The sequence below is a fragment of the Cryptotermes secundus genome, unplaced genomic scaffold (genome assembly GCF_002891405.2).
Source record: "Cryptotermes secundus unplaced genomic scaffold, Csec_1.0 scaffold488, whole genome shotgun sequence".
Lineage (NCBI taxonomy): Eukaryota > Metazoa > Arthropoda > Insecta > Blattodea > Kalotermitidae > Cryptotermes > Cryptotermes secundus.
The window spans coordinates 73,449-93,382 of record NW_019736404.1 but is presented as its reverse complement, the minus strand read 5'-3'; the positions used below and the strand labels follow the sequence as shown (position 1 = coordinate 93,382).

The 19,934-nt window shown below is 40.6% G+C and overlaps 1 protein-coding gene across 5 annotated transcripts in view; it reads right to left on the bottom strand.

Annotated features, from left to right (window-relative positions):
• The window catches only part of LOC111869880 (eukaryotic translation initiation factor 2-alpha kinase 1), a 64,829-nt gene that overhangs the window by 5,026 nt on the left and 39,869 nt on the right, over positions 1 to 19,934 (bottom strand). For all 5 annotated transcript variants that reach the window (XM_023861727.2, XM_023861728.2, XM_023861730.1 and 2 more), the window contains 4 exons: positions 19,100 to 19,538; positions 18,746 to 18,931; positions 7,004 to 7,204; positions 4,466 to 4,603 (listed from right to left, as the gene is read on the bottom strand). In XM_023861727.2, the coding sequence (XP_023717495.1) occupies positions 4,466 to 4,603; positions 7,004 to 7,204; positions 18,746 to 18,931; positions 19,100 to 19,538 (964 nt within the window). The remainder of the gene's footprint in view (positions 1 to 4,465; positions 4,604 to 7,003; positions 7,205 to 18,745; positions 18,932 to 19,099; positions 19,539 to 19,934) is intronic.

The following is a 19,934-nucleotide window of genomic DNA, read 5'->3' as shown; positions in this document are numbered from 1 at the left end:
CACATTTTAGATCAATTTAACAAGCAAAATAAAAACTTGCAATTCACACTAAATGAAGAGGAAAATAATCAAATAACGTACCTAGACTTAAAACTAATTAACAACCAGGGGCAAGTAAGAATGGAGATATTTAGAAAACCCACAACGACAGACACAACGGTAAACAATAAATCTTGTCATCCCAAAGAACAAAAATTGGCAACATACAAAAATTGGCTACATAGATTAACCATCCTACCTATGGATAACACAGCAAAAAATAAAGAATTAAACACAATTATTAACATCGCGGAAAACAATGGATACAATAAAGAACTCATTACACGAATGTATCATAAACTTCAACAACAAAAAACAAGTGCTCCCATTGAAAGAAGAGAACAGAAATGGGTATCCTACACATATAACGGAAGCTACACAAGAAGAATTACGAAACTATTTAAAAATACGAACGTAAGAATAGCTTTTAAAGTAAATCATACATTAGGCAAAATACTAAACCACAAACAAAACATAAATTCTTACGAACAAAGTGGCATATACAAGTTGACTTGCCAGGAGTGCCAACAAGTGTATATAGGTCAAACAGGCAGAAAATTAGTAACACGCTATAATGAACATATAAGAAGTATAAGATTCAATAAAAATGACTCCGCCTATGCTCAACATATCCTAAATAGACAACATCAATACGGCCCAATTTCGCAAGTCATGGAACTGATCGAAGTAGCAAAGAAAGGTAAATTAATGAATATAAAGGAAGAATACCAAATTTACCGCCACTATAAGGATAATAAATTAATAGATGAGCAGAAACAGGCAAAAGAGATCAATAACCAGAACAGCATGTTTGACCTCATTACTACTTGTATAAACACACCCCCGACCACGTCATAACACACAAGGCTTTAAATAACACCAACGTAGAAGTCCCACTGCACTACACAACACACAGCACATAGGAAACATCTGACCATAAGGTAAGCAAGGATCAAACACAACACTAAACAAAAAAATATGTAATAATATATAAAACCTAATGTAATACAATATCTTTGCAGCCATACAACCTCAAGCTGACATCTCCCATCTTCGGGATGAATTAACAAGGAGGAGCTTAGCATTTTACATCAAATGTTTTAAATATTTTAAATATTTTAACATTAGCGTTTTAACTTAAAAACAGTTTCGGATGGAAAGTGAGAATTGATAGTGTACTCAACTATCCTAGCAAGTGTTGTGCTTTTACACGTGAACATATTGTAGCAGCGTCCACACAACAAACATAACTGTGAACATCATAAACGACAGTGTTTTCATAATTGTAGTAAGTGCCTCTGCTGATGGTTGTGTCACACCGAAACATGTAAGGCAGAAGTGATAAAGAAGTGACCTACAAATTGTTACACTCGACGGACTTTCTATTAACTTTGTGATTGATAGTGTAACGGACTAAAAATGAAACAATTAAAAAAAAATGTCTACAAATAGTTACAGGTGTTTACAGTCTGCCATTCCATTTGCTGTCTTTTGTTGTTTTCTTCCCGACATCACCTTCTTGTGTCCTGTTTGTCTTAGCTCCTTGTCGTACTGTGGCAAGAGGTTGGCTAAGAGCGGGCAAAAACAGTGACTCCTCTGGCATGTTTCCACACACTCTCAAAGTGGACCACCTAGGCAATGCTGTTCTCAACAGTACCTTGACTGTTGTGGCTGGTGAGGATTTGTGCTACTGCCACCTAGTAAAATGATAACCCTGTGATATTTCTGCAGTTCCAGCATTCCACAGTTTATGGATTTTGAACATCCAGCCACAATACTGTCACATGTTAAGAGTGACTCTCGACATGGTTTTGGATTTATCGACCACTTTAACACACAACTCATAATACACCTAATAGCGCCATCGCTGATCTCCACACTTTACAAATCACTAGAGCATACACACTAATGTTCTCAGTCTGTTACACAGTCTCCACTAGTTGTTTCCTGATAACAGCTTCTAACAGTGGCCATTCCTCTGCTTCTGTGCTCAAGTCCTCTCTGAATGCCGGCTCCCTTCCAAATGAACTATTCTTCAAAGTCAAAGTCAAAATCACATTGTGACTGATGATCAGTCAGTCAGTAAGTCTTGGTGTCAAATATTCATTACTGTTTGACAGTTATGGTCTTTTTTTTTGTGGGGCACCCTCTCTGACGAGAGGATGGATCTTGTCTTTTGTATATGCTGCTGGTCCTTGCCAGCACAGTCTTTCTCGGGTCTGAGTCCCTTGGGACTTGCTACCACATTTTATGGTCTCAGATTTGAGACTTCCCTTTCGGTCCCCTCCTACGACTCACAGGGTCATGGTGGAGATATCCGATCCCGCCTCACATGGGGGGAACTATTCTTCCTTCAGATGTCCTCTTTATAACACATTTGCATAGACTGAGTAGAAAACACCGTTTCCAACAGTACCTCTATTGTTACATGCACATGCACTGCCATGGGAACATGTTTAACGAGATGTTCCCTAGAGACGGCTCTCTACATGCTACAGTACTATTTTATATTCACTATACAAACATTATGTTGGACATGATCCATTGTCCCCCGTACTTGTATGTCAGGTATAAGACTTCTGGGGACTGAACCTATACTCATCTTCAGGTGACATTGTACTGATAGGTTTGTTACTACTTTTTGAGTTTGCTATTAAGTAAAAGTAAGTAAGTAAGTAAAGGTATCCCTGTAACAGTCTGTGGAGGCCCACAGGGTTGTGAGATGTTGAGGCTCCACACAGATGGCGATGAGGTTGTCAGCCTTATGTGCCGGCTGCCCTTTACCCACGGGAATATTCCTGGTACTCATTTCTGTTAGAGGCTTTTAGTAAAAGCAACACAGCACGCGACAAACAACACGGACAACACCAAGAATATCTTCCTCAAGGGGAACAGGCGGCACAAGTTCGACCACCGACAAGATAGACGATAGCACACGAACATGATCAGTTCATAAATTTTAACCAAAAAGGCAATATTCTTAAAAATTTTTAAAATTTTAACATATCAAGAAGAATGCTGTAGTTGTGAAAGGCTGAAATCTGTGTATATTGTGTATGACAAGCATTGTATATATATATATATTGTGATGTGTTGCACTATGGAGGATGCCCCCTCCCTCCCCCAGCAGTGATGTAGCTCTGGCCACGGTGACATAGCAGGTGAGTCAGCACTCCCCCCCCTGGGCTACGTGGCACCGCTTCCTACTGTGACGAGGCACTGAACGCCGCTGTTGATAGAGGTAACAGGCAACAGCGAACGGAATAAAAAGCCGGCTGAGCAGTAAGCGCTAGTGTGTGAGCCGGAGCAACACAGTTGGAATCTAGCAGTGGTAGCAGAAAGAAGAACCGGACGGGTATGATAATCAGTGATGGTTTGTGATAACTGAGCAGTAATTGGGAGTGTGTAATACAGTGACATTCATATAGCTCCCGTGCTGTGAATACGTGTAGACTACTGAAGATAGAGTGAACAGATATTGCGAATAGGGTTATAAAGTGTGAAACCCCGCAACAGTATTATAATCAATTGTAGTTACGATCTGTAGGTTGTTAAATAAACCAATTAACAATCCGAACGGCGTCTTCAGCAGCGAAACATGTTACAATATGTTAAACGCTAAAAACACCCATTGTGATGGTAGTTTCCCAAATGTATTTGATGTACCTCTGATGATGGTTCTGTGAGAACTTAAACATTTAAGTTTATTGGATAGTGAAGTGATAAAGTCTTCATTGGTCACACTGGACGGAGTTGTTTAATCTTTGTGAACTATTATTCTTTATTTTCATATTTACGTGATAATCACTTCAAAGAGTTTAGGAAAATGTGCAGAGCTTAGCAGTTTTTGCATGTTTGTCCAGTTACAGCCTACAGATGGATCAAAATCCATTTTGTTTAATTATCTTGAAAACCACAAAACTTGCTGGAAAAAAATATTAAATTCTTCTCTATAGCTCCTGCTTTAGTAAATATTTAATGAGTTACACATGAATTATGTACATCTTTAAGTATGCATTATTTTTGTCCTACTGTAATTTAAATTGGACTTTGTTGACAAATTTCAGTAGAACTCCCCAGAATAAAATTTAATGAAAATCCAATAAGCATATGGATGCACCAAAAATAAAATGGTGTAGCTATCACATTGTTTCATCTTCTGTCTTTATGCCAAGAAGAATAAATATTGCTCTGCCTGCATTAATTTCTTTAAACCTTAGTGCTATATAGCAATATACATAATTGTAAGTTAGGAGATGGACTTGAAGATTTCAATCATCTTCAGATATAACATGTATCTGTTATACTGAGAATTTTTTAAAGAATTTTATAAATTCTTGTTATACCAAGGTTGCACTGTATCTAAACTTTAAGTAATGGAAAATGAACATACAGAATTTGTAAGAGACAGTAACTGAAATTTTACCAGTTTTGGTGCTGTCATGGCAAGCTCAGGGGGAACATGTCCAGTTCTGAGACGCGTGATAAGCTTGCAGCGCTCCATGTCTGTACTGAAAGGTTGCAGCAGCTCAAACAAGATGATGCCCAGGCTGTACATGTCACTCTAAAAGTTCACAGAGCAGAAAAGGATAAAATACACTCCTCAGCAATCTGACTGCACATTAAACATTTTTGTGCACATGTTAAAAAATAAGCATAAACAGCAATGATCAAGCTCGATAAAAACATATCTGACTGTTACTACATTCTAAGATATTCTAAATCTAAGATATTAGAGAGATGTAAAAAGATTATACGAAGTGGAAATAAAATTACTACAGTGTATTAAGAATCAAGGGAGGATACAGAACACTGAAAGAAAATTTACATAAAACAACTGACTGAATATTTGATTCATTATAATCTAAAAAATTCAGACACAAAAGCTAAGGGAATGGGTGTACAAGGCAAATACTGCCAGCAACTGAAAATAGTTATATATCGTAACATGACTGAACAAGTATCCAAAATTAAACAGCATGGATGTAGAATATCTGATCAGCTAAATGAAGGTAAAGGAGAATAACTGCAAGTACACAGCTAATTAAATGGAATACCAGAGAAAAATTTCAAAAACGAAATGAGGAAATGCATTTCATTATAACTACATAATAAAAAAGCTAAGCCAAGTTTATGTTCTGAAGTGACATTTGGGGTATGACGAAGTGTGAGAAATAAAACATCATACACTGGACTTATGAAATTTCTTAGATAACTGTTAGAGTATCTTCAATGTAAAAGAAGGAAATAACATACATTTACTGGAAATTGAGAATATCATGTAAACAGCAAAGAATTATCAACCTAATGGAGAAAAACAGGTGAACAGGATGGAAAAAAGTAGCTACTAAAACTGGTCAGAATTACTGGGTTTTTCTACTTCACTGATTGTCTGGTAATCTAGAAACTAGAAAACATAACATTTTGGAAACAGGATGTGTTTCTGTCCTCAGGTGAGGAGGGGAGACACCTGTTCAGTTGGGTCATATAGCACTAACCTCAATCTAGTTTCTAGAATACTGGATGACAGACAAAGCCCAAAAAAACCCAGTAATTCTGAGTATTACACACTATTGTGAGAACCCCTTAGAATCTACTAAAATTAGAATACTTATATATGAACTTACAGGAGGGAGTGATGTAGCAATATTACTCGTAGTTTTAAGTATTTCTGAACATCAGAACAGGATTGTAGCACCTGATCTTTGAACTAAAAAATGAAGACGAAACTTAAGAAGAGTCTGTCATAAGCTGACCAATCCTGGCAGAAATAACAATGGATCATGATAACGACTACACACAAGGCAGCAGTCTAGAATCTAGCAATTGAGTGGTGTAGGTTTTCACTGAAGGCAAAAATTCAAATTGCTTAAGTTTCAATATTGACCTGTACCCAAAGTGTCAACCTTTGATGATTCTGGTCATATTATGAGGGATGGAACTTTAATAGTGGCAACACTGCTGTAGAGACGCCATGCAACGGAACCAAATAATGTCGTTTATACCACATGTTAGTTACATACCTACCTTACCTCAGAGCAAATGGACTCTCCCTTCCCACATCACGCGCATGTGCAGTGACGAGAATAGAGCCTCATGTTAGCTGGCAGTCTAATGTAGCGTTTTCACGTTTTCAAAACAGGAACAACGGGGTTGGATAAAGACTGAATGTGCCAGAGGCTGTACAGCACGACAGTGTCATCAAGATCTTCAAGAGGCTTGCAGGGAATCTGCACTGCCTTACAGAACAGTGGCAAGGTGGGTAAAAGCCTTCAACGAGGGACAGCAAAGTGTGGCAGACATGCATCAGCTAGGTCGTCCTAGTGTCAGTGAAGAAGTGTATGCTCTTTCCGCATTACTGGAGAGTGGTCAATGTCATACAATTCATGAGCTGGCCCAAGACAGGATTAGCACATACGACTGTGCTTCACATTATTAAGGAAAGCCTGGGCATGAGAAAAACTGCATCACAATGGGTTCCGCATGATTTGATGGAAACGCAGAAATGGCAAGCTGTAGTTGATTTGTTCGATTGATGGGGCTGGGAAGTGCTGTACCATCCACCATACTCCCCGGACTTAAGTCCTTGTGACTTTGACTTGATTCCTAAGATGAAGGAACCACTTTGTAGCATTCGCTTCAGAACTGTTCCAGAGATTCTTCAGGCAGTAGACTGCTCCATTTGAACTACCAACACAACAGGCACTGCTAAAGGTATCCTACGACTTCCACATCGCTGGCAACAGGTTGTACACAATGCTGGTGACTACACTGAAGAACAGTAAAACTTCTAAACATGCATCTCTTTTGTATCACTTGTAAATAAATAGTTGCCACTATTAAAGTTCAAACCCTCATATAATGATTGCGCCCAGAGTGGGTTATGTCCATTTCCTCATAGTGTCCAAATTGTGTGGAATTTTTCTCTTCCTACATGATGAAAACAAGGCACTTGCTCACTCACCTTTGAATCGCACTTCCCTTTTAGTTGCTCTGGGGCTGCATACAGCTTGGTCCCTATCTCTCCCTTGTGCTTGAGTGGGTGCTCAGATGAGGGCTGCATCATCAGTGTCACGTCATCTGAACAGTGCTGCAGACAACATGCAAGGCCAAAGTCTCCCACCTGAACCTGACTCAGATTATGGTTCACAAAGATATTGCTAGGCTGGAACAAACAGCACCCACAGCATTGTTAATCTAAGCAAATGAATGAAAGACCAGCTCATTTACTGACAGCAGAAAGCAGAACCTGAAATGTTCATTACCATTAATATCAAAGCTTGCCAATGGACATGACCATCAGCAAATAAAATCCAGTTGACATCCTCAGACCCTATTTCCCTAGGATTCATTTTAATGTTGTCCTCTCACCTACTTCTAGGTGTTCCAAGAGGCTCACTTCATAATATTTCTGACAGCTCTTTTCCTTGAATCCAAGCTACATATCTTGCCCATTGCAATATTTTCAATTTGAATCCACTAATAATAAAAGGTTTCCCTTGTGGAGGCATGTCAGAACATCTCAACCACAGCCCTTCAAGTTGCAGAAGGTGATGAAAAGGGAGTACAACTATGCCACCCTCTCATTGGGGGATGTAGAGACCAGGTGCTCCAGGTTGGAATTGGACACAAGGATGATGACTTTGTTCTGTAAAAAAATTGTTGCAAAATACAGAGAAGTGAAAATTGGATCAATTCTCATAGAAGCTTCTAAGGAAGGCTAGGACTATAAAAGGGCTGTTTTACCAATGATGATGAATAATAAGAGGCAAATTGCATGATGTGACATACAATGCAAGGACTGAATATAGCCTGACCTCTGCCTTTATACACAGCTTCCAGAATCTCTGCAGTGACTGAAAACATTGCTGGGAATCATACATGAAAGTCCTTTTTACAATTCCATTACACTGTTCTGTATGTGTTCAAAGTGGTTCAAAATGAGATCCTTAGAAGAAAATAAATGAAAGTTACATGGGACCAAGTCAGGTGATTATAGTTGATGTTTCTGGTTTGTGCTAGAAGTCTCAAGCCTCATTATACGTGGGGCAATCCAAAAGTTCCCGAAATATATTAATAAAAACTATTACATCTTAACTAGATCTTATTCTGCACCATCACCTTTAAAGTAGTCCCCTTGGGAGCGCATACACCGATCCCAGTGTTTCTGCCACTTTTCAAATGTATCCTGGAAGTCTTTCTTTGTTAGGGTGTTTAGTACTGTCTGCGTTTCCGCTTCAATATCCTCAACTGTATCAAATCTTCGCCCCTTCAACTTGATTTTCATCTTGGGGAAGAGAAAGAAGTCGCATGGAGCTAAGTACGGTGGGTGTCTGGCGAGTACGGTGGGTGGGGAACAACTGCCATCTTGTTTTTAGCCAAAAATTCCTGCATAATGTAAGCCGTATGCGGTCGTGTGTTGTCATGGTGGAGTATCCAGTTCTTCGGGCGCCACTTCTCTGGACGTTTTCTCCTCATGTTCTCCCTCAAACGCCTTAGAACATCGAGATAGAACTCTTTATTGACTGTCTGACCAGGAGTGACGAACTCCTTATGAATAAGCCCGTCAATATAAAAAAAACAGATCAACATGGACTTAATGTTGCTCTTGACTTGTCGAGCTTTTTTTGGCCGAGGTGAAGAAGGGCTCTTCCATTGTGACGATTGCTGCTTGCTTTCAGGGTCATAGCCATAAACCCAACTTTAGTCACCAGTGACAACCCTTGAAAGAAAGTTTGGATCCTCTTGAAGCTGTTGCTGAAGTTCCCTGCAGACTTCCAAGTGATGCTGCTTCTGTTCATTTTGCAGCAGTTGTGGCACAAACTTCACCGCAATCCTCCTCATGTTCAGTTCCTCTGACAAAATTCGTTGACATGTACCATAACTTAGTCCCAAGGTGTTAGAGGTCTTGGAGGGTCAGTCTACGATCTTGCAGAATCATATCCCTAACTTTCGCGACATTTTCTGGTGTTTTGCCAGTTGACGGCCATCCCGAACGATCGTCATCATCAGTCAATGTTCAGCCATTTTTAAAATGCTTATACCAGTTGTAAGTTTGTGTCTGGCCTAAACTGTTTTCACCAAAAGCTTGCTTCAATATTTGGTGCGTTTCTGCAGTGGTTTTCCCAAGTTTGAAACAAAACTTTATACAGACACACTGCTCTCTCAGGTCAGCCATCGCAAAACCGCAAACTCACGGAAACACGACAATGGAAATACGTTCAGCAACAATAAACCCAAATACTGAACTCGACGCCGCTTGCCACACTGATTCAAGAAGGATGTGTGTGGAGACACGCAGTGGTATTTCGATGTACTCATAACCATTCACACACAAAATTCAAATTTTGGAAACTTTTGGATTGCCCCACGTATTAAAACTGTTTTCCACAAAGTAAGGTTCAAACAACAGTCTTATTGACATATCTGAGAAGATTTCTGTTCACATCCTTTGCCTGATGATCAGATTTCTCATTACCATCTAAGCAGATTTTCTTTATGTTCACAGGTCTTTGGTTAAAATCAATCTCACAGTTTCTCTATTCAGGTTCCATTCTTATATTTTTCATTTCAATAATGTTTTCAACATCTGAATGCAGAACCCAAAGATCCAGTAACCCTTTCATCCCAAATTAAATGGCAACACTTAATTATGAAGCTGCCAAAATTGTTACAACTCATATTCTTGACTGCATGAAAATCAGAAATTGGCTGTATCTCCTGAACTATTTGGTTCACAGATATTATAAAAACGTCTAAAGGCACATATCCAGTATAGAAATACCATACCTGTCTTGTTCAGAGTGCACATATTGAAATTAGGGTTCACTACAAAATAAAATATAATTTTCTGTTATCTTTGTCAGTATGAGAACGAACATTAAATTTCCTGTTAAACTTGCCAAGAGTGGAAGCGAAATCATACAGATGTTAGTGCAAGTTTACGGGGATAATGTTATGAAGAAAACAGGACTTTATAAGTGGGTGACGTTTTTCTAACAGAAGAAGTGTCACAGACAAAGAGAGATAAGGATGGCCAACAATGAGCAGAACTGAAGAAAATATTGCAAAAGTTCATCAAATTGTGCGTGAAAATCATTGGCTGACTGTGAGAAGCATAGCAGAGGAAGCAAACATTGACAGAAACAGTTAGGACAATCTTAACTGAAGATCTTGAAATGTGGAAGGCGTGTGCAAAAATGGTCCCAAAGGAGCTCACTGAAGAAATGCAAAGAAGACTTTTTAGCTAGTAAACAAATAACTGTGCTGGAACACTCTCCATATTCACCAGATCTAGCCCCCAATGACTTTCTTCTATTCCTGAAGATAAAGGAAACATTGAAAGGAAGGCAATCTGATGTCACTGATGCCATTAGGAGTAATACGATGGCAGCTCTGAAGGCCAGTCCACAAAATCAGTTCCAAAATTGTTTTAAACGGTGGGCTAGGCACTGGCATGGGTGTATAACTTCCCAAGAGGAGTACTTTAAAGGCGACCACAGTGATATTCAGCAATGAGGTATGTAGTACTTTTACCACAATGAGTTTGCAAACTTTACTGTCGGACCACATATGTTCAAAATCTTGTTTTGGTGTGCCGTACCTCAAAACATAACACAAAAGCAAGCAGTTCCACTGCCCACAGAAGTACTGGGTTCCTTCTGCTTTGTTTTTGGAAGATCAGACCCTTCAGTGCCCTATTATTTCCTTAAGCAGACCAGTGTACTGAGTGTTTCATTTCAAGTATACTCAAATGGGTGGCTGCAGCAGTTAACTGTCAATGTCACTCTCTTGGCTGTCCTCTGATAAAACGTGGCTTCCGTAAAGTTTTTTCCAGAGTCCCTGTCATAACACTCATCTTCTATTATGCCAGATTCTCTTAACTTACCAATATGAAAACATTTAAATGGGTCTGCAGTGATTAGCTGCTGTCCAAGAATTCAAAAGAAAATATGGGTGAAGTCACACTATTCTCTGTATGGACGTTCACACTTTGGTATCTAATTATACTGAACTGAGATAAAAGTTATCCCTGTAACAGGCCATGAAGGCCCATAGGGTTGTGAGACATCAAGGCTCCCACTTTTGCTCTAGAAAATTGGTGCAGATGGCAGTAAGGTTGTCAGTGTTACGTGCCAGTCACCCTTCAACACCCAGGAAGATTCCTGGTACTCATTTCTGTTACAAGGTTGAGTCAACCCCAGGGCCATGGTGTGGCTGGAAGAATTAGGTAGATTGAAAAAATCCACGTCAACGGGGCTCAAACCTGCGACTTTCCAGCTTGTAGCATAGTGCCTCAGACGACTACACTACCTCGTGCACTAAACTGAACTGAGAACAATGACATAAAACTGAAGTGAAATGAAATCCTATTGTGACATGTTGCGCAACGGAGAACCCCCCCCCACCAGCAGTGACGCGGCGGGTGAGTCAGCGCTCCCCTCCCCCCTCCGCCCGGTAACATAACGCGCAACGCGCGGTGACGCAACAGGACGACGTGGAACCGCTTCCTACTGTGACGCGACACGCAACGACACTGTTGACGCGGGCAACAGGTAACAGCGAACGGAATATAAGCCGGCTGAGCAGTAAGCGTGAGTTAGTTGTAATGTGGCCATCGCCGAGTTCAGTTGGAATATAGCAGCCGTCACGGAAAGAAGAACCGGACGTGTCTGTAACTGTGTAATTGGGAGTGTGTGAGACAGAGAGACTTGTATAGCTCCTGTACTGTGAATACGTGTAGCCTACTGAAGATAGAGTGAACTGATTTGCGAATAGGGTTATAAATCATGAAACCCTGCAACAGTGTAAACAGATTAATGCGATTAGGGTTATAAAGTGTGAAACCCCGCAACTGTGTAATAATTAATTGTAGCCGTTACTTGTATGTTGTTGAATAAACCAGTTAACAATCCGAACGGCGTCTTCAGTAACCCAACGCGTTACTCTATAATGAGTGACACCAGTGTAAGTTGCCCAACAGCTGAGGTTTCGTAAGTCACTAGGATCAGAAGCTTGGAGTTTCTAAATAACATCTCATGGGAAGTAGGGCAATAAAATCTTGACCAGAACGTACGTGAGATAAACAATGCTCCAGTGTTAAAATCAGTATTTATAGCAGACCAGATTGAAGATGGTTTAAAAAACAAGATTGTGCAACAAGATGATGACTAATTCTGCATTGTATCATCCTGCTTCAAACATGTAGGAAGGCAAAGAAAAGGACACCTTAATATTAACACTCTGTGGATCGGCAATTTAAATATTTAAATCAACCTGTGGACCGACATTTTTATACCTACTACCCTAACTTGTGCACTGTTCACTTTAAAAATTAATATAAAATTTCCTAATTAATTTTATGAACTAAAATTTATTGAGAACACTTACCAATGCTTCTAGAAGTGCTTGAGGATGTCATATTTCTCGATTCATTCCCCTCTGTGAAGTGGCATTACACAAAACTTGCAAATGTAGGCAGTCCTACTCCTTTTCTTGTGAATTGCGCAAACACGGCATTGCCTAGAAGGCTGCTTTCCCTTGAAATGTTCACTCTTCACAATTTTCGCGAGGGTATGTTTCCGTATATCACCCGAGAGTCGCCCAGGGGGTCAAAATGACGCCTGCGTGGGGTGGGAGTAGATGGCCCCGGTCGTACTAAGACTGTGTCTGCTGCCAGTTCTGCTGCCACCGTGTGGTCTGTAGCCCAGGCTTTTGCCACATTCAGCAGAAATGCCTTGTATTTCAATTTTGAATAAGGGTTTCGATTTTTGAACACCAAAAATGAATTGAAAATGGCACAATTTATAAGCCACAAGGCAACTTTCTTTGTCCACTTTACTGTTTTCCGAGGAAGAGAATAATAGGCCAAGTACTGATCGGCTCTATCAACTCCCTTCATGAACATATTATACTTGGAAATACAAACAGGCTTCTTTACCTGTCCATATCTCCTTTGAACATCAACCATGCTCGAATTCTGAGTTGTGGAAATCATATTCACAACACAAATATCCCCCTTCCTCCTGAAAGTGGTTTCACCACGTTTCAGGGATTTACATTCCTCATTCAGATCTGGAGGAAGGCCTCTGTTCACCCTAATTGTTCCACAAACACGTACTTTTCTTGAAAATAGGTGTTCTGCAGTTGCCACACTGTTATAATAATTGTCTTGATAGACATGGTAATTTTGATCAAGATAGGGTTCCAAAACTGAAAGAACAGTTTCTTGTAATTTCTTTCCTTCGCCAGAATAAATTTCTAAATTTCCAATATAGCCTGAAGTGCTTTCAGCAACTACATGAACAAGTAGACCATACTTTGTAAGTTTCCCAGGATTATATGTTCGCATATGAAGCCTTCCCCTCCAAGGAATCACAGATTCGTCCAAAGACAGTTGTTGGTTTGGCTTATAAACGAGAAAGTTCAATAAGGGCTGAATTTTGAAAAGCCTGCTTGTTGATTGTGGTTGCAGTTCATTATCATTGAAATGCAAACACCACCAAACTTGCTCAAATCTCTTATGGCTCATTAGTTTGCCGAAAATTGGAATTTCTAAAAATGGATCTGTTGACCAATACTCTTTCAGATTATCCCTCCTTGTATGGCCCATTAGAAAGATAATTGCAAAATATGTTCTCATTTCTGCTGAAATGACATCCACCCACGTCAATGCCTTATAAGTTCTGTCATAATGTTCACGGTGTTGGAGACAGTATCTGTTAGTTTCCTGACATAGCATGACAAAGAAAATATCTCCAAAAACAGTTCCACTACTTCAGACACTTGCGTTGGGTCCGATGGAATCTGCTTCACCACTAGATTTCTAGTAAACTGTCCCAAAGCAGGCGTTTTGTCTACTTTTCCCCATGTGGCTGTACCCGCACATTTGTCGGAGCTACGGTCACTTTCACTTTCACTGTCTGTGGTCACAATTTTTTGTTCGCCCCTGCCACACTCACTATCAGATTGTGAGTCGCTATCACTAGCAGACTCACAAGCGACGTCAGATAGCTCATCGGAGAAGAAGTCAGATATTTCTTGTTCTCCAAGAAATAACTGCTTTGATCCATATTGACCTACTGACTGACAGCTTGCTACGTAAAGCTTGAAGAAATAAAGGCATTTATTTTCCTTTGCAGGGGCATAGAGTTACAGCGAGGTCTAGTAACTGATTGGTCAGCAGACATTCCAGAGCCTTATAACGCAGCTGCAAGCAGCTACGTGCTAGCTAGGTGGAGCCAGAGAGATGTATAGTGTGTTGCAACTTATCGTGTTTTAAAAACTTTTTAACACACAAACGGTCCGCCATGTTTAAAAGCGAAAAACCTTTTAAAGTGTGCGTGGTCTGCAAAGTGTTAATATATGTAAACATTATTAAAGTGATAATTTGCTGTTTCCAAGAATAAAGGCACGGTCACTGATTAACCAATTGGACTGTAAAGGTTAACTCTTTTAGTGTCAGCCTCTAGGCACAGCATATACTGAAAATGCCATTCAATTTTTGCTGAAACTGCAAGCGTTGGGAAAAATATCTACTTACCATGGACTTTATGAATGTTTTGATGACTCTTGACAAAGTGCCATAACATCATCATCATTAGTAATCTGTCAAGACGACAGGTCCACAGTCTCTTCCAAAACAGTTCCTCCACTTGATGCGATCTAGAGCTTTCTCCTTCAAATCTCGCATATATGGTATCTCTGGTTTTGGAAAGAGACTATCCAGGAAAAGTGATAATGTGGTAGTTTTTCCATTTGCTTTCCACATCGCAGTACAATAGGCGTTCAAACCACTCTGGTCACGCCTGTTGCTATACGAACTTGAACCATCTCGAGCATTATTTACTCTGTGCTTCAAGTCGCTGCTGATGACGCTGCTTCCGGCATCAGTTTTTGGTTTTTGGTGTCTCTCTTCGTCTGATGCCTACCCTTTGACCTGTCCAGCAAGGGAGGCCCTGCCAGTAGCTACGCTACCGTGGTATAGCTCTCAGGGTCCTTGGCATACTCAAACCCCCTCACCACATATTATGATTACATAATATTATGTATGACACCAAATGTAGCGTGTTTGGTTGTCACGCCACAAATAAGTACACGCCGTCGTCCCAGTATAGCGAGTTTACTCTGTTCGCTCGCATTACACACGTTTTACAATCATCTGCACTTGCAGGCTTACAATAACCGATTACAATATTCCGGCGATACTGGACTCGGACGGATATTCCAAACTGACTTCTTAGACGGGCGATCCGAGGCTTCCTTCTTCGAGGCTTGTTCCGAGACTTCTGTCTTCTCCGAAGACTATTCCGAGACTGAAGGTATCTCATCGAGGCTGGCCTATTTATACCCTCGCCACTGCTAGGCAAATGAACCTTCTGTTATAACCATGGAGACGTTGCTTTGTTTGTCGTTACCGTGGAGAATCGATGTTCTCGATACAGTATCGATATTGTTACTTCTTTCCATAGAAAGTGACTTCTGGATTCCAGACACGTTACATTGCTCCCTTCTAAAGGTTGTTCGTCCCCGAACAGCCTAAAGGTTCTCCCTCGGTTTCGATCCCGTGGTGGTTTGCTGGCAACGTCTGCATTCGGCCTTGGTGTCTGCTGGCATCTTTGTGCTCTGTTCAGCCTAACCGCCTCCGCCCCCCTCTTCGGTTGTGCTCGCCCTCGAGCACTCCCGTGGTCCAGAATTTGTAATCTCGTTGTTTCACATTCATTCCTCACTCCCATTCTTCATGCATACTTGCTGGGGAGGCCGGCACTTTACCGGTTCCTCCCATAAAGGTCGTTACCCTTTTTCCGTTTTGGAGGGGGTCGACCCCTCCACAGCGTCCAGTTCTTGTTTCCCTGCTCCCTGTTGGGTTCCTTGGGAATTTGTTTCCTGTTTCCCGGAGCGTAGATCTCATATAATCTTATATAACAATCCTTGAGCGGCCCTTCTCTCCGCGTTGCTCGCTCGCTCGTGGTCCCGACGCTGTTACTCCCAACCATGCTTTTCTTGCGCCAGGACATTCCTGGACAGGACGTCATTCTGCCGGTCTCCTGTGCTTGCCGTGCCACTATCGCACGGGGGTTCATCCCTCTGTGGGTGACGGCCAGTTTCTTCCGCTGGCATCCGAAGGTTCCCTTGGGAGTCTCCTTCTTGAAGTCGTTTCTCCAACGTCGTGCCACTGTCGCGCGACGGGATGTCGTTCTGTCTGTGACGGCCAATTCCTTTTGGGGCCCACGATTTTCCCCTGCCGAATCCTTCGGTTCCTGGCGGCGGCGCTCCGCGGCCAGTTTCTTGTCCCTACGCCGTTTCTTCGGTTCTCCGACCGGTATTCTGAGGGCGTCATCTAAGGGGACTTCTCTCTGCGTCGCCTCAGGTTTCGTGTTCACTGAGACTGGCTCCAGTACATCTTGGCAGGCTGTCGTCTCTTTCTGCCAGGCATCCATGTTGGCTTGCAACCTCTTCTCTCGCCATAACATATATCACATAAAATATTCTACACTTCACTGTTTCCTGCACAGAAAATGGGGATGAGAGAATTTACTAATCAATCTGAACTTCATGTCAACCTTAAACCACTGAAAATCAGATTCTATTAAAATCCTTTTATAGTGTATTCAATTCTAAGTATGCCTACCAATTTTCATGACATTTCACACATTCCTTGTACCTGATCTTTAGGGCTCTTCCCATTTCACATATGCACTGTTTTGTAAAGATCTGTCTAGTAAACACAATTCTCATTCTTCTTATTTGTTTAAGTTTTTCCAAGTTATTGTTCCAATCTTGTATTGAACTGCAAGCCATCTGTGTACATGCCTAGTAAATACTGCATAAATTCTATGTGATCCCTGATTCCAACCAATTTTTCACCAACTTCCAATTGCTAGTGTGGATTATAATGGTTTTGGAAATCCCAATTGGTATGGTTTATCAAGGGTCAGGTCTTGAACCAAGTCAGAATTGTGTTCTCCAGATCTGGCAAGTTTCTAATATCAGCTAAAACTTGGGATAAACTGGAAGCAGTTTCTTGTGAACATACCATGAAACCTTGCAATGTACTGTGATTTGCTTGTATTTTCATACCAATAAGATGCAACTGCTTGTCTTCTCGTGATGTTCAGGTTTAGCAAATAAGAAATAAATCTTTTATTTTGACAAAAGTTAACACTTTCCTTCCATTTTACTCTTGAATCTGGAGAAGGATTAGCATGGTCTCCAAGGAACAGCTGGCATACCAATTTGTTTTAGTGACAACTGTATTTATTAATGCTGTGGTGAAAAAGAAATATTCATACCAGTCACAGCAGGTGCTGCAGCTTGAGTTTGGGCATGTTTTGGTCCCTACAGTTTTTAATAGTGAATGTTGGTCCATAGTCAATTATTATTGTCACCAATGATATCTTCCCAGTCACTGTCACTATCTTTGTCATCAGTGTCAATATTTTTATGATCTGAACCTACACTTCTGAGGCATCACTCTGACAACCATGATGGGTACATCTGCTCATTTCTTTGGTATGGAAGGGTTTAGTGTTGCATAATCAGTTTCATGACGATCCACAGAATCCAAAATGCCACTAAACATATAATTTTAATACATACTGTCAGTTTCTTCTTAAACTCTACCTATTTACTTGTCTTTTACCAGACTGTGATCCATCCTTCAGGAAGCAATATGCACCCACATAAAACTTAAACAAATGACAGGGGACGCGCCATAGCTCAGGGGGTTAGTCGCTGGCTTCCCACCACGGCAGCCTGGGTTCGATCCCGGGTCTGGTCAAGTGGGATTTGTGGTGGACAAAGTGGCGCTTGGGCAGCTTTCTCCGAGGACTTCGGTTTCCCCTGCCAATCTTCATTCCACCAATTGCTCCATAATCACCCTCACCTATCATCTGGGGCTGCTACAATAGGCCAGAAGTGGCCACAGTACAAGGGACTTAGTCCCACCCCACTAGCAATAAAAATAAATAAATAAATATATGACATAACACTGAGCCAAGTAAAACATGGTTGCTAGGCAAAGTGGAAGGAACATCAGAAATGACAACTCTGTATGAAGTCAAAATAAATTTGATCATAATTCTGGGACATTATACATATAGATCAGAACTGAGCAGAAGCTTCACTGCATCTGCTGCAATGATTAGAAATAACATCTTGTAGTCAAGATAGGAATTAAAAGGACATCAGAAAGGTGGCTACTGGCACATTTAGCAGAACCCCAGGGGCTGACAGAATGGTCACTTGGCACTAAGAAGGTCATCATCTGCAAAAACGCATGCTACTGGACACTATTCTGAGCCCCACAAATCCTGTACACATTCTCACACCCTATATGTTTAGGAGCAACTACTGTTAGAGTACCAAAATCAAGGAAAGTTAATACTGGTTGGACCTGTAACATGCATCGGTGAGATTAGAAATGTATACAAAATTTTAGTCTGATGCCCGAAGAGGACGACTAGGCAGAATAATAACAACAATAGTAAATGAATCTTCCCAAAATAATGTATTGCTATGTGGACAGGATTCAACTAGTTGAGGAGAAGATACTGACTGGCCTTTGTGAACATTGTAATGAACCTTCAGGTTCTGTGAATGCCAGATTTTTGAGCAGATCAGAGATTATCAACTTCAAAAACTCTATTCTGTGGAGTTACATTAATAATTCTTATGAGATATTAAATTATGTATTCAGCTGACTCACTTTAATATCATGGTGCACAATGCTCTGAGAATGAATGTAGCACACACCACTCACAATCTGCTGGAATATGGCAACATTCTGCTTCATATCCACCACAGTAGGTTCCTCTGCGTTCCTAATGTCCAGCCACTGCCGCAATGTTCGCTCACACAGCTGCATTTGTACATATAACATGGCTGATTCACACTGTAATAAGCATCAGATAAGGGTTTAAAGGGAGAAACTAGTACATAACTTTGTCGATGTGTATGAACCATACAGTATCCCTTATACTCTTTTAAGAGTGTCTGAAATCCAAGAAGAAGTTCAAATGTGTGGTAGACTGTATGAAAGTGCAATTTAATATAAACTTACGTGAATGGATGGGTTTTCAGTCTTTGTGAGATTGGCAATTTGTCTGGCTTCCTGGTATTTCATCATAACTTTGTTCACTGACACATTGCTCTCATCTGTTGAAGAAGTAAATTCATTGGAAGTCTTAATATTTATTATCTTTCTCTGGCACACTTGCTTCTTCATGCATAGTGTGTCTGCTGAAGTCTGACCCTGATAGCCACTACTGCACCTTACATGTCTGTATGATTGAGTTGCTGATACTGCTTTATACTGCTGGCTAACTGTGCACACATTTTCATTGCAATCACTAGCAATGACTTCTTGGTTATTATTGTCTTCATTTGGATTACCAGTACTAACACTTGCACTACTGTCACCAAGTCCTGTTCTCTCTCTGGATGCACTGCGCTTGAACACAATACTGCCTGAATCCTCAGTACTATGATGACAAAATTTTCTGGAACAAGAACATTACACAACATGGCTACAGCAATAATAAACTTAATGTAAACTACACTGCAAAAGCTTTCGTATGTCTGCTGTATGAGCCAATCAAACAGAGCCCCTGGATGATGCAGCATGTTTTAGGGACTTGAGTTCTATAAAGCACACTAGTAATCTCTATAAACAAGTGAAATTTAGTAACACTGTTAGGATCAGTTTTGGGGAAAACTGTCACTTCATGCTTTAACTTTGATCCAATGAGCTCTTTACTTTAGGCTATGAAGTTAATATTCATATATAGTTTGTAAAGGATGCAGTATGTAAAGGATGTAATCATATAAATACCCATTTTATTAAAGAGTTCAACATAAAATTGGAATATATTTCTTGCATTCACAGAACCATCATT